We start from the raw sequence: 21482 nt of genomic DNA on the forward strand, positions 1-21482 counted from the left end.
ACTGATAATAATTTTGATGTTAAGCTGTAAAAAAAATTAATACTACCTATAAAATACATCAACCCTCTACGAATCAGGCTGTAATATAAAGTAGAACTTTAAATTTCCAACATTTAAATCCTACTCATAGCAGAGCCTGTAACTTGCAATGCTGTTTAAAAACTATGTTGAAAAAAATGAAGAAAAGGCAAAATATATACTATACATTTTTCATGTGGGAACAAAAAATGTTTACATCTTAATAAACCAAAAGTTATCAGCCACACTTGTGGTGTGACAGCAGATGGCTTCTGAGTTGACAGGGTGCGCTATCACTTCAGTGCAAGATTGGCAGCCTGCCACATCTGGATGCTGAATATGTTTGCAAAATTCTTGCAAATCTCTCCCTTCTCCTGAAAATAAAATTAAATCAGACCAGACCCAAACCTTTTATACTGGTCCCAAATCCAGAGCTAGTCCTAGTCAACGTATCTCATGTGGACAACATCACTTTTTCTAATCTATTCAGCAGCATGCATTACAGATCCTTGCCACAAATGATCCCAGAAAATGTGCTGTTACCACTCCTGATTTTTTGGGTTTGTCCCTGAATTTTGACCCCTAGCAACCTGCAATATTCAACCCCATGATTGCTGAGACTGTCTGCTTAGAGTCATTCTCTTCTCCCTCTCCTGAAATCTTTAATTGGAACTCTATATGCTGGAATCATTTTCATAGAATCATAGAATACCTTAAACTGGAAGGGACCCCGTCAATCCCAGTGGATCATGGAGTTCAACTCCCTGTGTCTCACAAAAAGTACCTAACATTAAATCATATGACTAAGAGCATCATCCAGATGCTCCTTGAACTCCTTGAACCCTGACAGGCATGTCAATGGCTTCATGCTTGAGCTTAATTTTCCTGTTAAGGAGTGTTAGCTTTTTTTCAACCTGTACACTCACTGCTTTCAATTTCAGGATTGTACCTCTTGAAAATCCAAGGGAAAGCTGTCAGTAAATTTTCAGGGGTCACACATGTTTCTGCATGCAATAGTTTTCCTTCTTAATATTGCTTTAACATTAGGTTCTTGGCTGTTTTAAAGTACAAATTACATACATCAGTAGGTTCAATTTTCTTCTTTATACATATAAACAAGATAATCAGGTCATGACCCCTATACCAAAGCTTCCTGTTAGTTCTTGATATATACTGATACCCTCTTCATCTTCAAAGGTGCCATTTTCAGCTGTGAAAATAGGTCTTTTCAAGCCAGTTTGAAATAATGGAGGAGGATAAAAGTTTTCTGGATATAAACAGTTTAAAGGATGAAATACTGCCTTAAGATTTGTATGACATAGTAATCTAAAATATCCTGATTTTTTAAAAAATTAATACAAACTACTCAATATCATTGAAGCAAACAACTGGATTAAGTGCTAGCTAGCTGACAGAGCTCAGGCAGTAATTATATATGGGAAATAATTCTCAGAGGTGGCGATATGTGGCAGTATCAGACACTACTACTGAAATGGGAGTTATGCAGTGTTTCCATCGGTGGAATATTTGGAATTAAAGTTAAAATTTATTCTGTTGTAATTTTATAAAAGGTAGAAAAAATAGCAAGCCTATAGAAAGGAAAAAGGAGGAGATGCTCTGAGCAGCATAGGAGCAAAGGCCGCAGACCTTATTTGTAGAGTAGGTGAACCTCTTCAGAAATACAACAGTGATTTCTTGGTGGTGGTGGCCGTGGAGTTCAGGATAAGATCAATCAGGTACAGTACCTGAAAGGACTAGAGATTAAAGGTAGGAAACTTAAGCTGTTAGAGGATACAACTTTTAAATAGCGAAGGTGGTGAAGGACCAGAATAAATTTCAGAAAGAAAAAGAAACAGTGTGTTCATCTACCTCCAGGTGCCATTCGGTTAACCATGAGTTAGTTAAGCAAAAGTTATTTAATTCAAGAAGGAGATAATTGTATATAGCTGAGGAGAATTTTTCTATTACAGCAAGCTCAGACAAGGCAGTATCTTGACCCCTTCTCCCATGCAATACTGTAAATCTACACATGCAGCTTTCTTCCTCAACTCTATCCCCAGCTACTTGTTCTGGGACAATAGCCAGGGCCCCTACATCCGCTGGACTGCATACTGTATAAGCACTACCAAATAGAAAATCCTTCTAGCAAGTTTTGCTGTGGTGATTAATAATAACAGCTCTAAACACTTAATTGTATTAGAAAAGTGGAATTTCTTTGGGGGGGAAAAGCTATAAACCAGAAACTAAACAAAAAGACTGCAGCTTTGATTTCCTCTCTCTCTCTCCAAAACCAACAGCACTTTAAGAATAAATCAAACATTAGACATTTCCAAGTCATATGTATTAAATTCACTTAAGATATTGTTACCCTTGTTTAGATTTGAACATATAGGGGGAATCTTTTTGTCTTGCAACTATTCCTAGAAGACTTTAAGTGGCTGGATTGCCTTTTCTGACAAAAAAAATCTTTCTATGAATTATTTACATGACGGCTCCAATCAACGCTATACCTGTCAGCCTCCCCAGCCAAAATGAAAGTTCACTATGTAAAGGTGCCAAGGGAGAATGGCAGCCTCCCACTGCGAGTTTATAGACAGAACTAAGTCAGCACGCATTATGTGTCAGAGCCGACATCAGACAGAATCAGATCCTTTGATCTCAGACCTCCACAGGAAGCTTAGATCTCAGACAAATTAGATAAAAAATGAATTTATAGCAGATATGTATCCTAAGGCACACAGCTGAATGCTGTGTTTTGGAGAAGTACAGCAAATATCAAAACACATAAACTGCAGAATTTCCTCTCTCATTCTCCCTCTCCCTCTGCTTTTGTGATAGATGCTAATTAAAAGGAGGTAAAAACTCCAGCTTTCCTCTTCCTGCCTCTTATGTAATCCACAGGTTTCGAGAAGGAGGAGGGAAAAGAAATTCCCAAAACATGGTAAATGGGTGGTTCAGTGGGGTTATCCGAATGCCCTTAGATGTGTGCTGCTGGCAGGTGAGACAAAAAACCCCAACAGCTACTATAAGAACATTTCACACTTACAGAAAGGGAAGCCAGTGCTTTCTGCTGCCAGTCACAGAGCCCTGAGGCTGTCTGCTTTCCCGTGACCTCAGAAGAAGTCATGTTTGATCAGCACATGATGAAAAGACAAGTCTCGAGGAGGTGTGCGGAAGAGAGGCGTTTCTGTCAGGACCCTGGGGAGTATAGGGTGACAGGGAGCAAGGTGGGTGGGAATGGAGTTGCTTTGGGATGCTGGCATGAACTCACTGCTTGGAAAGCATAACATGACAGTCCAGTGAGTGGTGCAGGTAGCAGATATAGTACAAATGAGCCCTGAGTGGTTTTTTCCATCACAGTCCTGCTGCAGACCTCCACAACCTGCAAACTTGTGCAGAGTCTTTTGAGCACTGCACAGGTATTGCTGCAGCACTAGGAGACCTGGGCAGGGAGAAGCACTGTTACTCCAGGTATCTGGGGACACTGGGAACATTGGTCTCTGCCCTGCTCCAGTGCCACTAGGTGAAATCACTGACTCCTTGAAACTAAGGGGGATTGTGCAACTGCCTTCAATGGAGCTAGATTTTCACACAATATATATAGAAAAGAGGTAAAATGGCAAATAGAAAAATACCACAGAGGAGAAGAAGGCAATAAGATGACAGACTTTCTGAAAACTGTGCCATTGGTCCTGTACAAACCTATAGTTTGTTAAGAGACCTCAACCAGCTCTTTTTAAACTCAACTGTTCATGAATTTGAATTACAGTCAAACTGCAGTCTCACCTGCTGCTACAGGCACACCATTTTTATTTTCTCCTTGATTGCAGCAGGTCTGGATGTGAGCTGCATGAGTCTGTACCTGTTTATGAGGTCCCTTGGTACTGGCCCGTTCAATCCTCATTTCTGCAATGAAACATACAGTCACATGACCCTCAATCCATCCTTTGCTCAGCAGCAATTATTAATTCAAGCAACAATATACTGCTAGTGAATTAACAGGTAATCTAGAAGTGTTCTTTCTACCCAAAAGAAGTGGAGAGTGCTGCTCTATTTTCATACTATCTTCTGTTTTACCATCAGGGTTCCCACCTTTTCTCTTCAGTAGAACCCTTCCTTATGTTGTCAGCATATTCAGTAATGCTGAAAATTCAGAACTTGTTTCAGCTGTTGCTTATGGTGCAGTTTAGGAGAAAGACCCTTCAGCCTGAATTTCCAAAATTACTTAAAACCAAAAGTCTGGAGAAACTAATGAGTAGGTCTTGAAAGAAGTGGGAGATATGAAATCCATCCGCGGGTCCTGAAGGAGCTGGCGAATGAAGTTGCTAAGCCACTGGCCATCATATTTGAAAAATCGTGGCAGTCAGGTGAAGTTCCCGACGACTGGAAAAAGGGAAATATAACCCCCATTTTCAAGAGGGGGAAAATGGAAGACCCGGGGAATTACAGACCAGTCAGTCTCACCTCTGTGCCGGGCAAAATCTTGGAGCACATTCTCCTGGAAGGCATGCTAAGGCACATGAAAAACAACAAGGTGCTTGGTGACAGCCAGCATGGCTTCACTAAGGGCAAATCCTGCCTGACCAGTTTGGTGGCCTTCTATGATGGGGATACAGAACTGATGGACAGGGGTAAAGCAGTTGATGTCATCTACCTGGACTTGTGCAAAGCGTTTGACACTGTCCCACATGACATCCTTGTCTCTAAATTGGAGAGACATCAATTTGATGGATGGACCACTCGGTGGATAAAGAACTGGCTGGATGGATGCACACAAAGAGTTGTGGTAAATGGCTCGATGTCCGGCTGGAGACGGGTAACGAGTGGTGTCCCTCAGGGATCGGTGTTGGGACCGGTCTTGTTTAACATCTTCATCGCTGACATGAACAGTGGGATTGAGTGCGCCCTCAGCAAGTTTGCCGATGACACCAAGCTGTGCGGTCCGATTAATATGCTGGAGGGAAGGGATGCCATCCAGAGGGACCTTGACACACTTGTGAGGCGGGCTGATGCCAACCTTATGAAGTTCAACCATGCCAAGTGCAAGGTCCTATACCTGGGTCGGAGCAATCCCAGGCACAGCTACAGACTGGGCAAAGAAGAGATTCAGAGCAGCCCTGCAGAGAAGGAGTTGGGGGTGCTGGTCGATGAAAAAATGAACATGAGCCGGCTCCAGTGTGCGCTCGCAGCCCAGAAAGCCAACTGTATCCTGGGCTGCATCAAAAGGAGCGTGACCAACAGGTCAAAGGAGGTGATCCTGCCCCTCTACTCTGCTCTTGTGAGACCTCACCTGGAGTATTGTGTGCAGTTCTGGGGTCCTCAACATAAAAAGGACATGGAACTGCTGGAACAAGTCCAGAGGAGGGCCACGAGGATGATCAGGGGACTGGAGCACCTCCTGTATGAAGACAGGCTGAGGAAGTTGGGGCTGTTCAGCCTGGAGAGGAGAAGGCTGCGTGGAGACCTCATAGCAGCCTTCCAGTACCTGAAGGGGGGCTATAGGGATGCTGGGAAGGGACTCTTCATCAGGGACTGTAGTGACAGGACAAGGGGTAACGGGTTAAAACTTAAACAGGGGAAGTTTAGACTGGATATAAGGAGGAAATTCTTTCCTGTTAGGGTGGTGAGGCACTGGGATCAGTTGCCCAGGGAGGTTGTGAGTGCTCCATCCCTGGCAGTGTTCAAGGCCAGGTTGGATGAAGCCTTGTGTGGGATGGTTTAGTGTGAGGTGTCCCTGCCCATGGCAGGGGGGGTTGGAACTAGATGATCTTAAGGTCCTTTCCAACCCTAACTCTTCTATGATTCTACGATTCTATATCTTATTAACCAGGATGTGCATTTACTCCTCCACTGCAGGTTACCCGTACCTTTGGCTAGGTCCCAACTTCAGATACGGTATCTGAAAGGCAAATTTATTGGTAACTTTCAACATATCTAGCAGTTTCAAGTGGCTGTTTGTCAATCAAGCCACCAATAGTTATGGTCACATCCTTTTATCTTCAGTTGTTCTCTTACACAAATAGCTTTTTATCTTCTGTAGTGGGAAAGCCTTCTTGAGGTAGCTTTGTTTGGTTTAAGATCAATGCCAAAATGAAATCAACCTTAAGGTAAATTAGTAACACTAGGGATTTGCTGGGGTGAGAACTCCAGAGAAGCTGTAGCCCTCCCATTACCATTTTGACTCACGTGATGCTTGATAGTCTCATGTGAACATGGCTGTGCTGCAGTGTCTGTGGCGTTCTCACTGCATCTATGCCTGGTCCTTGGTCAGCACCAAGGCTGCATAACCTCACTGCAGTTATATTTTGCTATGGCATCCTTCATCAGGAAAATGCAGTGGTTGATCATTGAAATCATAGCAATTGCTTGTTTGCACTATGGAAATCAGACTTTCATCAGGTTTCACATACCACTAAAGCTTTTTCCAGCCAGGACTCAGGCACCTGTTGTAGGTGCAAAACTGTATAACTGTGAACTACGAACTATTCTGCCAATTACTGTACTTCTCAGAGCTTTCTCTGAGTGCCATTGTCTGAATCCTGTTGTGGATTTTTAAAATAAAATAGGGAGTCTGCAAGTATAAATTTTAGTGGTAAATTTTTCCAACTTACTGTTGCCTTTGCTCTTCTTGAACCAGCAGAATGCAATAGTGAGGATGAATGCAGATGCTGCTGAACTCAGTATGACAACAAGGATCATGCTGGCCTTCACTCCCATGGGGACCGGGAAGATTGTAAATGGCTGAGACAGCACGGTAAAATTAGCCCCTGAGAATTTAAAGCAGTCAGAGTTTATTGAGTTTATTACAAAGGTAAGAACACTGGTTTAATGGCTAACACACCAGGTTATAGGCTTTCAACAGTGATGCTGCTGTTAAAAATGCATGCAGGAACAACCCATAAGCCCATCTATCTCCCGATCAACATTAGCTAACATTTATTTAGGACTGAGCACCAGGACAAACCAAATATGTAACAATACTTCTCCAGTGCAACTTTCAAGCTTTCAGTGCTTCCCAAAACAGAGGCAGCCTCTTTGTATTTAAGAATCCTTAATATTTCTTTCATGAATTTGTATAGCTGACTACAAAACCTAGAAAATACATTCACAAAACATTTATTTCTGAGGCCAAACAGATCAGGCCTAGAAAGAAAACATGCACACCCTGCATAGCAAGACAGAAAAATTGGTTGTGGCAAGAAATGTGGTAAGTCATACAGTTTTTACAGGATGTACCCAATTCTTATCAATGTGAGTTATGGGAGACCTAGAAATATTCGTTAGCATTAACCTTAAGTCCATGATGCAGAAAACTCCCAGTGGCGTTACTAATGTTTTCCACCATGTCAATAATGAGCATTATAAATGAAAGATGTCAGTGTCCTTGCTGTTAGCATGGCAAATATTTAGCCTCTTGATGCACACAAACTTGCTCTTCACCCAGAGATTCTAAAGTTTTCTGTAAATGAAGTCGGAATTAAGCTAGCCACCCCTCACAGTTTTTGTTGCTGAGTTCGTTTGGTCTCAGCACCTGAGCATCAAGGACTGGAAGACACCTAATACTGCCCTTTTTAAATCAGAAATATGGAGAGATTTTTTCCTTGAATCTCTTTCAAAACACATTTTGAATGGAAATGTGCCTGGGAAGGACAAGAGCTTGATAAAACTGGCCCTGGCACTCTCTATAGACCAGTTTGAAGGGTTTGGATTAGCAGAACAACTCATTACCTGTCTTAAAATCTGACTCACTACAGGTCCTAACCCCACAATTCTAATGATTTTGCTGAATGGATATTAATTTTACTTGTTTCAGTTCCACTTTTAGTAAAAATCTAAAAAACTTTTTTTTTTGCATCAATTTATTAAAATAATCAGAAACAGGGTCAGATGGAGGCTTGGTGACTAGAGTAAGTAGCTGTAAGTACTTTTATCTGAAACTAATTAGATTTGTGGCAATGTTGTCCACTTGAACAAAGCAGAGCTTCATCAATAAAATATGGAAAGCATGTTCCAATTGGGAAAAATTTGCCTGCTTGCACAAACACATTCAAACTTCAGTTGAGAGAAGTAGTCTCACAGATATCAAAGGTTCTACACAGACAGGTCCTTAAAGGTGCTTTGCACGACTCTCATATTTTGTGAGTAGACTGCTGTTGGTTTAAATGGAAAGTGGATGTATTGAGCCCATTGGGATCCATATCAGTTGTGTGAATATTACTGTAACAAGATGCAAGACTATGCAGTGGTGCTATGAATAGTTTAGTCTCCCTAGGAACTACCAGTAAAACATGGGATTATTGCTTTCAATGTCAACTGCATCTTCTGAGCTGCCTTCAAATAGCAAACTATGCCAGGGTACACAAAGAAACCTGGTAATGAAAATATATCCCAAACATTTATTCTCTGATTACTTAATTGTTTATCTCAAACAATAAGCAAGTATCTTTGGTAAGAGTACGGCAGTATAAAACCTTTTATACTGTCTCCATCTTGGTTCCAATTACAAACAAGCAAAGGGTGTACTTTTGCAGTGCATATCAAAAGTGTACAATACTCTTTTATACACAGGTGATACCTGCACAGATGCATCAGCTGTCCGCATTGCTAGGTGTAAACATCTCTTCCCAATACTCTGACTAAATGTTTCAGAAAAGGGACCTCCATTTGACCTTTGTTCAGAGGAAAAATTTTGTGACTTCCCCAAAATAGCTTTTAAAACACGTTTCATTATGCTGTCCTTCTCACCAGAGAGTCAGATCTCATGAAGCGCTGACTTTCCATCACTCTCACTGAAGTGAAGGCAATGGGAGCCGCAGGTGTTTGTCAGCACATACACTAAAAGTAGACATAGGTGTCCCCTTTAAAGGCCTACCTTCAAGTACTCCCTGCACCCTCGTTCTCTCTTTGAAAAGCAATTGTCAACACCTCATTTTGATTAGCCACTTGTGATTAGGAAAAGTAAGTTTCTCATCAAAAATTCCCTGGATCTTCATTTAATCCTATGATAGGAAGGTATTTCTTGTGTTATAAATCCTATCCCATGCTATTATGTGTACCATGTCATACAATATGCATACGTTCATAAATATATTGATCTCCATTCAAAACCAGTTTTAGCTGTTCTCAGTATTTCCTATTGTTAAGATAGGTTGTTCAGAAAAATATAGTCTAAAAGACAGTAACCTTTTAAATTTTTTGCTTAGACTTTTTCATTAGCTGTTTCAGCTTGGCCACTTCATCAGTCAGATGTATTTGTCCTCTGTTTTACTCCTGGCTGAAACAATCCATGCTATCTTGGAGTTTTCATATTAAAAATGGTCAGGCTATACCTACTCCATTTTGATATCATCCCTGAAAATGCATAAAAAAAATTATGTCCAATGCTGCAAAAGAGTACTTATCAGGGTTTTATGCAGTGGCACACATGCTGCCTTACCTCTATTGGAAATATTTCTATCTCTCCTTCCTAGGTTTCTTTCCACCTGGTGAGTCTCAATTTATGTATATATATGGAGATATCATCTCTATCTATCTATAGCTGTATCTATATCTATATATTTATATCAATATATCTACCTGTATATCTATATCTAGCTATTAATACCTATGTCTACATCTATGTGTATACCTATATATATAATCTGTAACCATACATGTATCCATATATGTATGTATGTTTGTATGCATGTGTGCAATACCAGAACAGTGACTTTAAACATCATTTAGCAATAGCTATATCTTGTCTTTGGACTGCATGCTAAACAGCATATACGTGTTTCTCCTTTGACTTGCCTCAATAGTCATTCTGAAAGAAGTAAACAGGACTTGGACATCTACGTAGCTCCAGAGCCAGATTTGTGGGTAAGTTCAGGCCCTCAAACAGTTGGACAGGTGTTTCCCTTGTGCAGATGCCCTGGGGCTTTTGTAAGCCAGACTTCACATGGTGCCGTATCCCCAAGGTGCTGATGTCCTCCCTCAGCAGGTATTTCTAGGAGGTTATAAGCACACCTGCCTCTTCACCATTATTGGGGTTGCTCACAGACCTAATGAAAACTGCATGATTCTGGAGGTTCCAATGTCATCTCTGTAAACTGAAAGGATACCTGTAGCAGAGCCCAGTCCTGAAGGCACACTCTGAATGTATGTAATCTGTTTTACCCATAAAGATGACCAGGTGCAGACAAACAGTTGGAGAAAGGAGCTATGAAAATACTCGGAGCACATATGGAGAATTTCTGAATACAAGCAGGAAAAAAAGGACTCAATAGGAAAAAGTTTGCTCTGGCAGCTTGGCTGACCTTAAGTACCTGATTCCTACATGGGATACACAACTAATTAATCCAGGGAGAAAGAGGCACCTTTCTTTAACAATACTCTCTACTAACTCAGCTTGATTTTAGGAATCTTGCATGAATAGCTCAGGAGCTACTCAGCTCTCTTGCTGCCTGGGTAATGCCAACTTGGACGTGTGAGTGAAGTCAGGGTGTTTAGAGGTTTGGAATTGTGCCACTCATTCAAACAAAGCCTAACTCCCTTTTTATAAATTCAGATGACCTGTATGGTTTGAGTTTAGTTACCAAATCAAAAAACATGCAGAAAATGGAGCTTACCTGGGGGTGATGTGACAGTGAACACCAGTTTCCAGTTTGTTCCTGAGCTGGAGACAGCCAGACTGGAAAAGCTTGCACATCCATCTATGACCTCCACTTCGGTGAGTCCTGTAGAGTAAGAAAAATTTTACATTCAGGTAAATACCACCTGAGCCCCTCTGAGAATCGCTGTGACTTTAAGGGGACTTTGAAAACCTAAATATAGTGTCTTTCCTAATTGTAAATATTTGTCTAACCCTGGAAATTTTACATAGGGTCAGGTCTTCACAGATATTTGGACATGAAATCCATGATGAGTTGGAGAAGTTTAGCTTCTGAACCTTTCTGAATCTTCATGCTCATTGTGAAATAGCATCTACTGTAAAATGAATATGGATGTTAAATGGATCAAGCATAGGTAAAAGGAGCTACACAGATACACTAGGAAGTTCCAGATGCTCATAATTTTGATTTAACTTATGTCTTGTGTGACTACATTGCCAAGGTTAGGAGAGTATTAGTGAGAGACTGAGTATTTTCTGTCCTAAAGGGATGGTCTCGAGCCAGACACTGCAGCTAAGGGAAAAGAACTGACTGGTTTACTATTTTATGATTTGCAGGTGTTTCACTTCGTCATTTGGGCATATTCCTTCCTGACCTACTGTTAAAGCATTTTGAACTTTTTGACAACTCTGTCAGATGCTTTGCAAGGGAAAAAAGTCTGGTGACTACCCTGTGATTGTACAGGAGCCACTTTCAGATAGCAACCTGGCAGGGGAAAGCTCCATGAGGAGGATTAAAATGAAACTTGGGAGAGCTAGTTTCTCTATCACTTTACCTCCTGCTCTCAGGGATCAGGGAATGCATTCTGACCCAACATTTACACCTGTTATAGTTGCTATCCTTGTAGGGTTGTTTTGTTTTTTGTTTTGTTTTTTGTTTAATTTATGGTTGTTTTTTTTTGCAATTTGATCTCCATTTTATTGTGTATATCTTTGAGAACCAGCCAAGTCCTAGCCTTGGAGCAATGCTGACCAGGTCTGGGCTTCATTCAGGCTCTTGGGGTGAGAGAGGTAAAATCCTGAAGACTTACAAATTTCAAAATGTTGGTTCAGGTGGGGGTGAGAAGTCAAAACTTCCTTAGGATGCTGGACTTGCTCCAGTGATCACAAGCACAGACTTTCGCCTGCACAACAAGTAATAACTATATGCTTTACAAAGCAGGTGGGTTTACATTTTATTGCAGTTAAGCAGCACAGGTGAAGATACATAATGTCTGAATGTGAGGAGGACATTCCTACTCTGCCATTCCTGTGTCCAGGATATTGAGCAAAGTGGTGTAGTAGCAAACATCTTTGTGAGACATTTTACAGTCACAGATGCGTAGAAGTGCTCAGCAAGTGGGGACAAGGATTTTGATGGTAGGCATACTGCAGGACAATTTTTCTCTACTTGTATCCCATTTTTCCTACCAACACCTAGGACAAGTTTTCTCTGCTTGTATCCCATTCTTCCTACCAACACCTATATGATACATACTAAACAGTGTCAGGGTCAGTTCTTTGACACTGAAGAACTGCATGCCCTGGCCAAACCTCTTAAACTCTTACAGACTCCAAACAGAGATTCTGCAATGCAAACTGCCTACTGAGATTACTTTCTTGTTGTGTTGGCTTCCGAACTATGGCCAGAGACAAGGTCCTGGGCAAAAGCCTGTCACAGTTTAAAGATTTATCAACAGAAACAATAAAGCTTCCCAACACCATGATTGGGTACTATTTAGTTTACTAATATCCCAGTTAGTTTTGACTACATATATATGTTTTTTCTATTTTTGTACAGCTTCTAGCACACCAAATCCCCAACCTCATTGTGAGTCTCCAGGACCAGCTGTGATGTGTAAGCAAGCTGTAATTTATCCTGTGAATAGACTTGGTGGAGATGTGGGAATCTAGACTTCTTTAATTGCTCTAGTCTGATCCTGGCTCATCTACTTATCTACTATTTTTATGATTCTCCTTATGACACAGTCTGCCCAGACTACCAAGACTTTTCTTGGCTCTGATTCTCACTGTAACACTGCTTTTGCAGAGGGTCTTGTGAGCTGTGTTTGAATACTTTATAATTGCCATTTCCAGTCTATGATGAAGCCTAGAGTACTGTACTGTACTTCTCAACAGTCTATCTCAGCTTTTGGGCACATATGCTTCAAAGCTCAGAATATTATAGATATGTATGGGAGTCTTCACAAAGATCTCTCAGGCAAGCTGGTATTTAACGCAGAAGCAAGCTAATTTGGAGCTAAACTACTTTCCATAAGGCAGTTTGGCTGCTGTCAGATGAAGCAGCCTTAGTGTGCTAGACGGGACCCATTTCGCTTAAATGCTGCTTTCATGTGCTTCAAAAGATGTGTGCAATAAGGACGTTTGTCAAAGGAAAAACTGCAAGAAACTATTACATAGAGAACATCTGTACTACATAGTTTCTTTCTTGCTGGAGTTTATTGACTATTAATTTGATGCATGTATCTTTTAAAGAAAGTGAAGTGAATTTCTCTTCTGTGACTTTTCTTTCTCTCCCCCTCCCTTTTTGTCCTTCTCTTTCTCTTTTTTCTTCTTCTTTCTTTCTTTCTTTTCTTTCTTTCTTTCTTTCTTTCTTTTTCTTTCTTTCTTTCTTTCTTTCTTTCTTTCTTTCTTTCTTTCTTTCTTTCTTTCTTTCTTTCTTTCTTTCTTTCTTTCTTTCTTCTTTCTTCTTCCTTCCTTCCTTCCTTCCTTCCTTCTTCCTTCCTTCCTTCCTTCCTTCCTTCCTTCCTTCTTCTTTCTTTCTTCTTTCTTTCTTTTTCTTTCTTTCTTTCTTTCTTTCTTTCCTTTCTTTCTTTCTTTCTTCTTTCTTTCTTTCTTTCTTTCTTTCTTTCTTTCTTTCTTTCTTTCTTTCTTTCTTTCTCTTTCTTTCTTTCTTTCTTCTCTTTCTTTCTTCTTTCTTTCTTTCTTTCTTTCTTTCTTTCTTTCTTTCTTTCTTTCTTTCTTTCTTTCTTTCTTTCTTTCCTCTTCTCTCTCCTTTCTCCCTCATCTCTTTCTCCTCTTTCTTCTCCTCTTTCTCCTCTTTCTCTCTTTCTTTCTCTTTCTCTCTTTCTTTCTTTCTTCTCTTCTTTCTTTCTTTCTTTTCTTTCTTTCTTTCTTTCTTCTTTCTTTCTTCTTTCTTTCTTTCTTTCTTTCTTCTTTCTTCTTTCTTTTCTTTCTTTCTTTCTTTCTTTCTTTCTTTCTTTCTTTTTCTTTCTCTTTCTTTCTCTTTCTCTCTCTCTCTTCCTTCCTTCCTCCCTTTCCTTCCTTCCTCCCTCCCTTCCTCCCTTCCTCCTTTCTTCCCCTCCTTCCCTCCTTCCCTCCTTCCCTTCCTCCCTCCCTTCCTCCCTTCCTCCCTTCCTTCCTTCCCTCCTTCCCTCCCTCCCTCCTCCCCTCCTCTCTTCCTCCCTTCCTTCCTCCCTTCCTTCCTTCCTTTTAGAAATGAAAATTAAGATTATATAATTGATATAATTTCCATTTTCTAGTTTACAAGCTTATGATCATCCACAGGCTTTTGGTTCAGCACTGAACTTAAACAAGGTTCTGTATCGAAACATGTTCATAGCCTCAGTAACCTCCAGGGAAATACTCACATGCTTAGAGTTAGTTATGAGTTCAGATCTTTTGATAAATGAGGACCAGAATGGAAATATTTAGATCCCTTGTGAAAAACATTTCCATGTTAAAGTATGCTAATTACAAACAATAGGCAGTTGTTTCTGTTTGTACTTGGCCAGATCCTTTGCTGGCACAAAGAGGTTGTCATTGACTAAGGAAATTGCCCCAGTTAACATTAGCTGAAACTCAAGTATTAGGTTTTCTAATTCTTTATTCTTTCTTTTTTTTTGATCCTAGATATGTATTTTCAAGTTTAACTACTGGATATACTCCCTTTAAGCTGCCAGAGCATGAAAATACTTTTCATACGATTCTCTCTCTCTAACTTATGACTGGGCAGTTCACCAAACTCCTACTGTAACCTTCTTTTTTCAGCCCAAAGACTAGTTTTCAAACCCAATATTTTCCCAGGAGAACTCTTAAATATATCACCACCATTCTGCATATCTGCTTTGCCATAAACCCTTCCATAAGAAAACACATCCAAACCTCTTAGCACAGCTTCAGAAGAGCCCTTGAGGTGAGCTGATACAACCCAGGGTTCTGAGGGAGGCCCCAGTTTGTCAACTTTTAGACCCTGGGAGGAAAAACAGAAGAATTAATGTCTAGTAGAAAACACAAGACATGTCTGAGGAAGGGTACGAAAGTCAAAGGAAGATTCAATTGTCTAAATTAAGTTTTGTGTGACATCCAGCAGAGTTGGCTTGTGGAAAGGTCTTATCTTTCTACAGAAGCTGGAGGCCAACTAACGTATTCTTCACCCTACAACACAACAAGATGCCTGTGTAGGGAACTGAAGTGAAATAGAAAGAAGCTGAAAGTCTTGTGCCTCACAGTCGTAAAATCAGTCTCATAACTAATGGATATACAGAGCTGTTCTTATTGTAAAGCAACATTGCACCCAGAAATAGCATGCATGAAGCTATCAAAGCTTGGATTTGACACCAGGCTTCTGGGTCACAACTGGAAAAATATTGTACCTGGGCCTAGTTATTCTGTGGCTATGCTTTTGCCCGTCCAGCAAAATGGGAATGATTCCATTACAGAAAATAGTTGGAAAACATGAAAGAGAACATGAAAATATAAAGAAAATTGAACCATAGCATGAAGACATGCTATGCAGATTTCACCTTACTTTTGGTGTCTAAAACTAATCCAACAACCCATCAATACCTAAGGACTCACTGGACCTCGTCTGCTGCTTCCAGGACTCATGTTAGTGCCTCTGGCAATGCTAAATCACATCATATTGAAGTCCAAGCTTGTTTTAAACATGGTGTTCTCTACACAGCACTGCTCTACATGGTGTGGACTTGTCAGAGCAGACCAGGGTACCCCATTATATGTGACATTGACAGCATTCATCATTGTGTTGCTGTTCCCATATTCCTCAATTATATCCTCTAAGCTTTAGGAGTGGAAATCAGAAAACTGCACATAGTTGTTTCTACAACACAGATCCAACATTCACAGATAAAAGCTGAAAAATGCTAACAGTGTCCATCCTGGAAGATGCCAATAGCTACTTATTTATAAAACTATCTTCTGCCATATTTAGGTCCATCTCATAGCTTTGGGATTGCTTGGAAATGGCAAAATCATACAGAAATAAGAGAAGCGTCCATTCACAGAAGGGCAAATCCTACCTTACTGTCCAGGAAAATGATTTTTGGCTGTACAGGAAGTTCCTTCTCTATTTCTCCATCTGAGGGCTGCACCTGAACAGAGATGTTGTAAGGTCTCACGTACAAGCATGTTTCTGGATGCTGTCTGCTTCCATTTCTTTTACATGCAAAGGAATGTGGAAAAAAAAAACAAAATCAGAAAATTAATGTTATGAAAACACCCAGTGCCAGTCCCCAAGGTAATTCATATCTTACCTAGGAACAACATGCTACTTTCTGTTCACAGGATTTTCTACCTTAGCAATGCAACTTGCAATACTTAGTGTTTGTTATGAATAGGAAGGAGCACTATACTGAAGGACTGCTGATTTACCTTATAACAGCATTTTGATTCCTTGGGTGAGTACAGTATGCATGGAATTATGAAACAAGCATCACTTCCAAGCAGAGACCAGAACCAAAGTAATAAAAAACCCTTTTGTTTTAATCCACTGTTTACAAATGCAAAAGTGAGAAATTAACATGATGAATTATGTTCGTGGTGTCACACTGAGTATGTATGTGGCAGAGGAAGGGATTTAATGGATACATAAACCCAATGCTATAGCCCCGAAGTCTTCACTGCAGTGAACTAGTAACAGTGGAAGATACAAATGCTTCCTGTTCAGCAAAAAGATTTCCAATGAGCACCTTTGAGCTCCTCAAAGAAAAAATAATGCAGTTCCTGTACATGACCACAGCCCTTACAGGGCTTTATTGCATTTCTTCATCCTGCATATCTGGGTTCTTGTCATTAATTATCTGCAAAGTCTGCATACTGAAATATAGAAATGCATAGACACTCCATTTAAAGACGTCAGGTTTTCCAAGACTGAAATTTAAACTAGAACATCCCAGGAGAGGGGTTTTGCATTTGAATCAAGAGCCAACACTTTATTCTGAGCCACCATAATTTCATTCCCTCTCACAGTGCTTTGTGTCATTTAGTGTCTCATATATATATATAATTTATATACATATAAAAGCCTCTAATCTGCAATAGTGGTGAAGTGGCTGGGGGTTTGGCATTGTCTTGAGATGAAAATAGAAAAGCTATTCATTCATCTCTAGTCTTAGCTTAAAGGTTTTTACAAGCAAGATATGTGGAGCATAAGTTTCCCTTGGTCTAACTCAGTTTTTTGGTTTAAGTTTTGGGTTTGTTGGTATTTTTTTATAGATGCTACTACGCATGACTGTTTATAGTGCAGCTGCTGGTCCACAAACACTGGGAAGGTCAGCTAAGGTTTTACGGATACCTACAGTCTCAAGAACTAGCTCAAAGATTTAAGTTTCAGTTCTTAATCTGGTTCTTTTTCTTTTTTGTGAGTAGGAATGTGACGATGATGAAAGGGTGATCAGGGGCTGGAGCACCTCCCATGTGAAGATAGGCTGAGAAAGTTGAGTCTGTTTAGCCTGGAGAAGACTGCATGGAGACCTCATAGCAGCCTTCCAGTATCTGAAGGGGGCCTACAAGGCATCCCTGCTCATGCAGGAGGGTTGGAACTACATGATATTAAGGTCCTTTCCAATCCTGACGATTCTATGAAAAGGCAGTGTTATGTTTAAAGTTCATGTCAAAGACATCAATTCATTCATCAGTTCTCTTATCTATCTCCTTCCACAGATATGCATTCAGCACTGTGATTGAAACTCACTGCAGGAACAATATACCATATCACTCATGTTTTCATGACAGATATCTGCACTTCATGCGAGCTCCACACTCCAGCTGAGTCCAGACAAGTCTGGTGATTCTTGGCATGGCTTCTGAAAACCCAATATATTTTTTCTTCTCTTCCAGCTTTTTTAAAACTGACAATGAACAGGAAAAAAGTTGACATTGAAATGCCCTAACTCCACACCCCAAGCCGTTCATGCTAAAACCATGCTCATCTTACAAAGGAAGGGCAAATTTGGTTGTACTAAAACTTAGTTCCCACTCTCTAGAGTGAGTAATAGCAAAGAAAACAAAGCAAAAATACCCATGAATGCTTAAAAATTAATGTCTCTTTGCAGGTAATTTGTATCCAGATAACACAGCACAAGACGTGGTGTTTCCCCATCCATGGCAGGGTGGGCGGAACTAGATGATCTTTAGGTCCTTTCCAACCCTAAGCATTTCTGTGAGTCTGTATCCCACATGGTCCAACCTGACTCTTGCTGTAAGGGAGTCCCTGCCTTAGGGTACAACCCTGCACACAGTGGGTTATGCTCCTGTGAGTGAGCGTCAGTGTAGAGGAGGAGGAGAGAGGAGCAGCCTGCTGCTCCCCTGATGATTTGTGCTGGAAGGGAAATAGGCTTTCCTGGCATAGCTTTGCTGCTGGGAGATGGGGACATGGCCATGCCTTTAGCCTAGCAAGGACAGGAGCAAAGAGAGCTACCTTGCTCCTGATGGGCATGAAGGGCATGCTGTTTTGTCACTACCCTGAAGTCTCATGCTGAGAAGGAGCAGGCTGGTTTACATTTCCCTGCTGACAGTGCTCAATGGGGAGCAGCTCTGTTGCTCAGTGCCTTGCAGCCCTTCTAAATGTGGGCACAGCAGGATGCTCGTGATACCTTAGTCAACAGGGACACCAGGGATCCCAGATCCTTTCACCATCAGTGCCAACACATGTCTGTTGAACATGCTGAGGCTCTGCAGGAGAGCAAATGTCTGCTCTTTAGCAGCAAGGAAGTCAGTGGTTGTAGAAAGTAAAGGTTTATGGCATGTATTAAGGTGTGATTGAGAAACCAGATGGAAAGATTTGGGAAGGAAGAAAGTTTCCCTGAAATCAAAGAGAGCTTGTCATTTTAACTGTAATTAAAATAACATCTATAATAATGACAATATGAAAACAAAACTACCACCACTAACAATAATAATATTAGCAATTATTATGATTTCACTTCGAGTGAAAAAACATCATACTGAGAGCTTGGGTCAAGGGTCCATTAAAGCTGATGGATATGTCTGTACTAGAAAACTAAATACTGCCAAAGACCAAGCCTTGGCACTGATACTTGATCACCACTACTTGTTAAACTGTCAGCCCATCACAAACTGTGATCCAGGACCAGTAGCAAAGTACAGGGCAGCTCCCAAATGGTCTGGTAACTAATAGGGTCAGAGAATATTCTCACTTGGCAGTTTCAACGAAGCCAGCCTGAAATGGTGGGTGAGATAATTTAATTTGGACACAGGCTGATTCGTGTCAGCTGGTCTTGGTGCCAGAGAACAGTTCTAATCTACTTAATTTCCCAATAAACATAGACAATGAAACTAATTGCACAGTTGTCTGGGTATGTCTGCAATGCTAGTTTTGTAACATCCGTATACCCTCGGAATGGGAAGGAGATTTGGAACAATTTGGGGAACAAATAATACGTCAAAAAGCATCCTGGCTAAGCCTAGGAGGTTTTTTGTTCATTCTTGTAAAGGTGGTGATTGTTGGTGAAGAGAAGACAAGCTACAAGAAAGAAGATGCTCTAGTGAAGATAGGAGATAGGTATCATGAGGACTTGTGTAAGGCAAAGTAGGTACAGATCTACCGAAAGGCTGTGAGGAATGCCCACTCAGCTGTGCTGTTAGAGCTTTGTCTCCCTCTGCAGATCTTATAATTAAAATAATAAAGACAGGGACAGAGAGACATAAGCATTGAGAAGATGGTGAGGAGTTTGAAGTAATTCCTACTTTAAGCAAAAAAAGCTATGTGAAGGTTGACTTCCATCACTCATGTTTTCCCATATTATAGAAAGAAATCAAAACTAGAGGAAACAAACTTCGGTGGAAAGTAGACTGCACCTTTCCTTGACAACAGACACACAATAAATACGTAATACTGATCATATCTCCTTATGAGGACTAAACCAATGGACTCAACAAGACCCATGGTGTCAGACATTATTGGAGTCTCCCTTCTTTCATATAGAGTTAATAAGACCAAAATTCAGAAACCTAAGAATCCAAACAAAAATCCTAGCTAGCATCAGCAGAGAGCTTTGAACAAAACCATGTGTCCACTGCCCTGAAGGTAAGGCGCTGTGATGGCAGAAAGCTAAGAAGAGAAGATCTAGTAGTGTGGAGAAGTAGCATGGGGGGCCTAGGTTGACTGTGAAGTGAGATAAGAAACAAATAACTAAATTGCCTCTGTGGGCAAGGCTGGACAAGAGGAGTATGCCTATTTATTTAATCATTGTGAGGGTTTCCTTTCATAAAGCAAAAATGCTTTATTTAGAAGCTGGATATTCTGTGGCTATTGAAAGCATTATGTGAGTTGGTTAAACTGAAAAAGTTCTGAAAAAGGTCCAATTCATACTGTCTTGGAAAATATATTAGCTAAAATAGCCAGTCTTTTTTGACCAGTTTCTTCTGACATTAGCTTTTGCGGGTGCTGCCACCATCAGATCTCCATTTCTCTGTCTGCTAGAGACAGTCCAAACTCCAAATAGCTCTCAATCTCGCTTTCCCTATTTCTCCCAATACTCCATCATTTTACAAATTAGTAAATATAGCCACAGATCAGGAACACAGCAGTCCAGGAACACACAGACGTGTCTTCCCCGTAAGAGCAGTATTCTCCCCCTGCTTAGACAACCTTCCCTTTTCAGTCCAAACCTGAAAGCAAGCAACTGCCTGATGGGTGCAGCTGGTGGAGTCCAAATCCCTGGACTGCTAAGACACCTTAAAAAAGAAGAAACAGGAGACTGGAGGGACTTAATGGATCCACCGAAGGGTGAGGTGGGATTACCAGGAACCTTTAGAAGGAGAGGGACAGAGTAGGTACATCAGATAGGAGAGAAACATCCTCTGAATTCATTAGTGACTCCCATTAATTGCTGTAGATGAATGGAAATACCCCTACTTACAGAGCTGCCTGCTAGTGGCAAGGAGCTAAGCCAGGCCTCCTCCATAACACACTTCCAAAGTTTACTGTCAGAGAAACGCCTTTTATTAAATGTAAACAGCATCCCGCCGGAGGCCAGAGCTTTGCTGCTGCTGCGTATCCCAAGGTAATACCACTTTAAGCTCCACATAAACTCTTAAACAGTTTCTATCCTAAAACCAGACCGTAGGTGGTACAGTTTTTTACGATATGTTATAATAGTGCAATAAATCTGTTAGCTTAAAATCGAATCTCCGTGGCCTTTTAGAGAAATCATCATTAAATGCAAGGCCCTGTTAATGATGCCATCCCAGTGAAATTGTTTAATCTGCTAGGGGGGTGGAAGGTCACCAAATGAATTTTTTATAATACATCAACTTGACACGCAATAGGGAAAACTGTAATAGATAAAAGCAAAGGAAAAGGGCACTGTCTTCTTCTGATAGGTCAATAGCAGCCAAGAGAGTCACTCATCCACTTTTCTTTCACTACCGTGCTCCTTTTCCATTTAATATGGACACCCAATTAATACCTCAGCACCATAGACAACCTCATTTTAGGTGAATTATAGCAATTTCTTCCCCCTGCTCCGAAATGAAAGTGATCACAATACATCATAGCATTGTGCGAATTAACGTTAATTGATTCGAGTTACCAAGCATTGATGGGCCA

The 21482-nt window shown here is 40.7% G+C and overlaps 1 protein-coding gene across 3 annotated transcripts in view; it reads right to left on the minus strand.

The window, feature by feature from the left end:
- PKHD1 (PKHD1 ciliary IPT domain containing fibrocystin/polyductin) overlaps window positions 1–21482 on the minus strand; it is a 272144-nt gene that overhangs the window by 21496 nt on the left and 229166 nt on the right. For 2 of the 3 annotated variants that reach the window (XR_010613271.1, XM_065681837.1), the window contains exons 61-65: window positions 15931–16066; window positions 14774–14861; window positions 10629–10736; window positions 6630–6785; window positions 3805–3924 (exon numbers count right to left, since the gene is read on the minus strand). Coding sequence is in view for 1 of the 3 variants with exons in the window: in XM_065681837.1 (XP_065537909.1) it covers window positions 3805–3924; window positions 6630–6785; window positions 10629–10736; window positions 14774–14861; window positions 15931–16066 (608 nt within the window). In the remaining 2 variants the exon portion in view is untranslated. Of the gene's footprint in view, window positions 1–3804; window positions 3925–6629; window positions 6786–10628; window positions 10737–14773; window positions 14862–15930; window positions 16067–21482 lie in introns of those variants that run through there. The other variant, XM_065681838.1, reaches the window with a different exon arrangement.

This window comes from Lathamus discolor, chromosome 5 (genome assembly GCF_037157495.1).
Source record: "Lathamus discolor isolate bLatDis1 chromosome 5, bLatDis1.hap1, whole genome shotgun sequence".
NCBI classification, from domain to species: Eukaryota; Metazoa; Chordata; class Aves; order Psittaciformes; family Psittacidae; genus Lathamus; species Lathamus discolor.